Below are 3,894 nucleotides of genomic sequence, written 5' to 3' on the forward strand. Positions count from 1 at the left end.
ATGAGAAGATTCATTTAGCTAGGATCACCCCCTTGGTGTCCCTCTATTGTCCTTTTATCACTAGCACTTGACTTGAACTTGCTCAAGAAAAGAGGATCTTTCGCTCTTACCAACTCATTTTGTAGTTCACTCGTGGCTCGATTCACTTCTTGCCATTTTAGCCCTGCTCTTCTTCAAGGTCCATTTTGTTATCATCAAACCCTTTATCCTTTGCATGATAGTTGACACACTCTCCTTTCCCGCGAAATTTCCTTATCAACTTCCTCGGTTTTTGCACGTCCTCATTCTTGAAACCAGTTCTCGGACCTAAGGCGGTGGACACGGACTCGGTTGTAGGGACACTGGTGTCATTCATTCCATTCTTAACTTGGAATTTCTCTTTTCCTTTCTCATCATGCACAAGCCATACTCGGTTTTCCTTTTTGTGATCTCTTTGCACATGAGTTCCTTGGCATAAGATATGCCCCAATGTTTCTGAAGCAAACGTGTCTTTGACCACTTCTCTCTTAGTAGCACTTGGTAACTTAAACTAAACTTTCTCATTCCCGACTTCAAATGACAAACTTCGCCTTTGAACATCAACAATAGCTCCTCCCGTGGCCAAAAATGACCTACCAAGGATGATATGGGAGCGCCTACCCATAGGGATGTCCATCGCCACGAAGTCCACGGGAATAGAGAGCTTGTTGACTTTTACCATGATATCCTTTAGAATCCCAATTGGTGGTTTGATTGCTCCGTCGGCTAGCTTGATTTTAATGGAAGTGTGGGTCAAGTTTGTAACATATAACTTCTTCACATTCATGAGAGGTATCACGCTAACACTTCCTCCCAAATCACACAAAACACGGTCCACTTTTTGGTTGCCAATGGTGCATGGAATTGAGAAACTTCCTAGGTTATCAAGTTTGACGGGCACCTCATTTGTTATGACCGAGTTATATTCCTCCCTTGAAGCAACAAGCTCATGGTCATCCTTACTCCATTTCCTTGCAACAACTTCCGCTAGGAAATCGGAGTAAAGAGGCATATCTTCCGGTGATGGAAAGGTGGCTTCCATCTTCTTTACTAAGTTCATGAACATCTCATATCTAGAGTCATCTTTGGCCTCTTCTTGCTCGGCTGGCGGGTCATCTTCCACCATTAGCATTTATACTTCTTCCGGATCAAATTCCGTCTCTTTCTTTCAATTGGTGCTTCCATTATCTCTTCAAGGACAAACTCATCTTCAATTTCACAACCTCTTCCTTTCTCAAACTCGGTAGCGGTTGAACTAAATGTGTCATCAATCTTTTCACTTGTCACAAAGGGTGTTGGTATTGAACTCTCACCTAGATTAGGTGGCACATGAGATTCTTCCACCTCAATAGCATTCACATATTTAACTTTTGCATGGTCTCTTGATGATTGCCCTTGCCCTAAGAAACCTTTCGGAGGTCTTATAGGGTTGGCTAGTGCTTGGGAAGCCATTCAAGCCTCCATGTCTTTCTTGAGGTTGTTCATTTCTTCTTGGTGAGATATTTGCATATTCTTCACCACTTTCATCAAGTCACCAAATTGAGATTCCATATTCGGCTCTTGGAATAGTTGGTTAGCCAAAGGTAAAGGTAACCTATAGTCAAATCGGGCGTTGGGGCCTTGATTGTTGTTGTTGTATCCCCCTTGATAAGTTCCCTTAGCCCCTTGGCTATACCCTTGGTCTTGAAATCCTTGAACAAACCCGTGGCCAAACCCTTGATTTGCTTGATTCCCTTGGTTTCCTTGGTAAAAGCTTTGATTACCTTGGTTACCACCAAAATCTTGGTACACTTGAGGTTCGTTCCCAAAATTTCGGTTTTGGTTGTTGTTTGACCATTGGTTTTCATTTCTGAAGTTGCTCCTTGGATTTTGGTTTCCACCCTTAGGTTGAGAAAACCCGGATGGGTTGGTTTTTTGCGGTTGGATGTGTTGCGGAATTTTCACATTCGTGCTCTTATAACTCAAGAGTGGGGTATTCCTCATGTCCGGATGATAGAAGTTGGAATTGGGGTTGTAATTGCTTTGGTTGTTGTTGTTGTAGGGTTGCCTTAGTGGCCTCATATTGTTGTTGTAGCTTTGAAAAGCGTTGACATCTTGAACATTATCATCATACCCCCACATTGTAAGCATTATTGGCACACACATAAAGAGTATGTCCATTTCCCCCACACAATTCACAAGAAGAGTTAGGAATGACCTCTTCCATGGGTGTACCATGGGAGGCACTAGCTTGGTGCACTTGATTCCTTTGCATTTGCTCAAGTTTCTTTGTGATAAGATCAAGTTTAGCATTGGTTTCGGCATTTGAGCTAGAAGAGTTCTCTTGTGGATAGCGGCTACTTCTTCTCAACATGTTACCTCTGACCCATAGTTAGACTATAAGTCAACCATTTTTTTGATAAAGGCCGAACCCTCTTCATCTCCTAGGTGATCAAATCCTCCCCCCGCGGAGGCATTCACCATCTCTTTGGTCCTTGGTAGCAATGTTTGAAAGAAAGTTTGGGTAATGTATCAAGCCGGAATTCCAATTCCTTTGACTAACCGGTAGAGGAGTTGGAGTAATCTTCCCGGTACTCTGCTTGAAAGAGTAGGTGCTGCTCCTTCCCTGATACACTGAGTTCTTGTTAAATTCCCAGGGTCTGCCTAACAACAGGTGGCAGGCATCCATAGGTATCACATCACACATGTAATACCCCGTATTTTATAATTATATATTTTATATTGTTTCTACGAGTTATACATGAGACGGAATAATATAATAATAATAATAATTATTATTATTATTATTATTATTATTATTATTATAAGATGGTAATGATAATAATTTTTATTATTATTATTATTATTATTATTATGATAATAATAATAATAGTAACAACAACAACAACAACAACAACAACAACAACAACAACAACAACAACAACAACAACAACAACAACAACAACAACAACAACAACAACAACAACAACAACAACAACAACAACAACAACAACAACAACAACAACAACAACAACAACAACAACAACAACAACAACAACAACAATAGTAATAATAATAATAATAATAATAATAATAATAATAATAATAATAATAATAATAATAATAATAATAATAATAATAATAATAATAATAATAATAATAATAATAATAATAATAATAATAATTGCTTTATTCTTGGGACAGGGGGCGTGATGTGTGCGTCGACCTGACAGGTTCTTCCCCTTTGACTCAGACTGGGTTGGCAGATTTGGTGCGGGGCGGGTTGTCGCCCGATCTTTGCTCAAATAAAGTGTGCTAAGTATGGGGATTTGTGCGCGGTAGCGGGTTATGGTTTCCTACCTTTCTCTTTCTATTCACTTGGGAGCCTGGTTCGGATCTTTGTTGTCTTGCTCAAGCGGATCCAGAAATTCTCGGTATCTCAGGATGCGGGGGCTCGGGTAGCCGCTTACATTTTTACTAGACTTAGCTTTGCTATTGCTAAGGGTGTGGGAGCCCAGATTGTCTCTCGGCTCCCCACCAATTTCATGTAAACCTTTTATTTTTATTTTAATGAAAGTTGCGTGCATCTCATAATAATAATAATAATAAAAATAAAAATAATAAAAATAATAATAATAATAATAATAATAATAATAATAATAATAATAATAATAATAATAATAATAATAATAATGGTAATAATAATATACGATAATAATTAACTCGAGACGGTAGTAATTGTGACTGTTGATAGAAACTTCCACTCACCTACCTTATATACTCCACCCTTATCCACCCATCACCCTTATCCACTAAAAATCTCACAAAATTCATAAAATGAGAGGAAGAGAGAAAAAGGAAGAGAAAGTGGAGATTTTGTCCCTCCGCCTCGTGATC

General features: G+C 39.0%; 1 protein-coding gene across 1 annotated transcript; it reads right to left on the reverse strand.

The window, feature by feature from the left end:
- Nucleotides 1-529: 529 nt before the first annotated feature.
- LOC141629229 (uncharacterized) lies at nt 530-1,144 on the reverse strand. Its single transcript, XM_074442262.1, has one exon. It carries the CDS (start codon nt 1,142-1,144, stop codon nt 530-532), a length of 615 nt encoding a protein of 204 aa, XP_074298363.1.
- Between the last annotated feature and the right edge of the window lie 2,750 nt (nt 1,145-3,894).

This window comes from Silene latifolia, chromosome Y (genome assembly GCF_048544455.1).
Source record: "Silene latifolia isolate original U9 population chromosome Y, ASM4854445v1, whole genome shotgun sequence".
Classification (NCBI taxonomy): Eukaryota; Viridiplantae; Streptophyta; class Magnoliopsida; order Caryophyllales; family Caryophyllaceae; genus Silene; species Silene latifolia.

What these genes read in the sequence shown, in the direction of transcription:
- LOC141629229 (XM_074442262.1), bottom strand. Translation starts at nt 1,144, where the DNA reads ATGGTGGAAGATGACCCGCCAGCCGAGCAAGAAGAGGCCAAAGATGAC.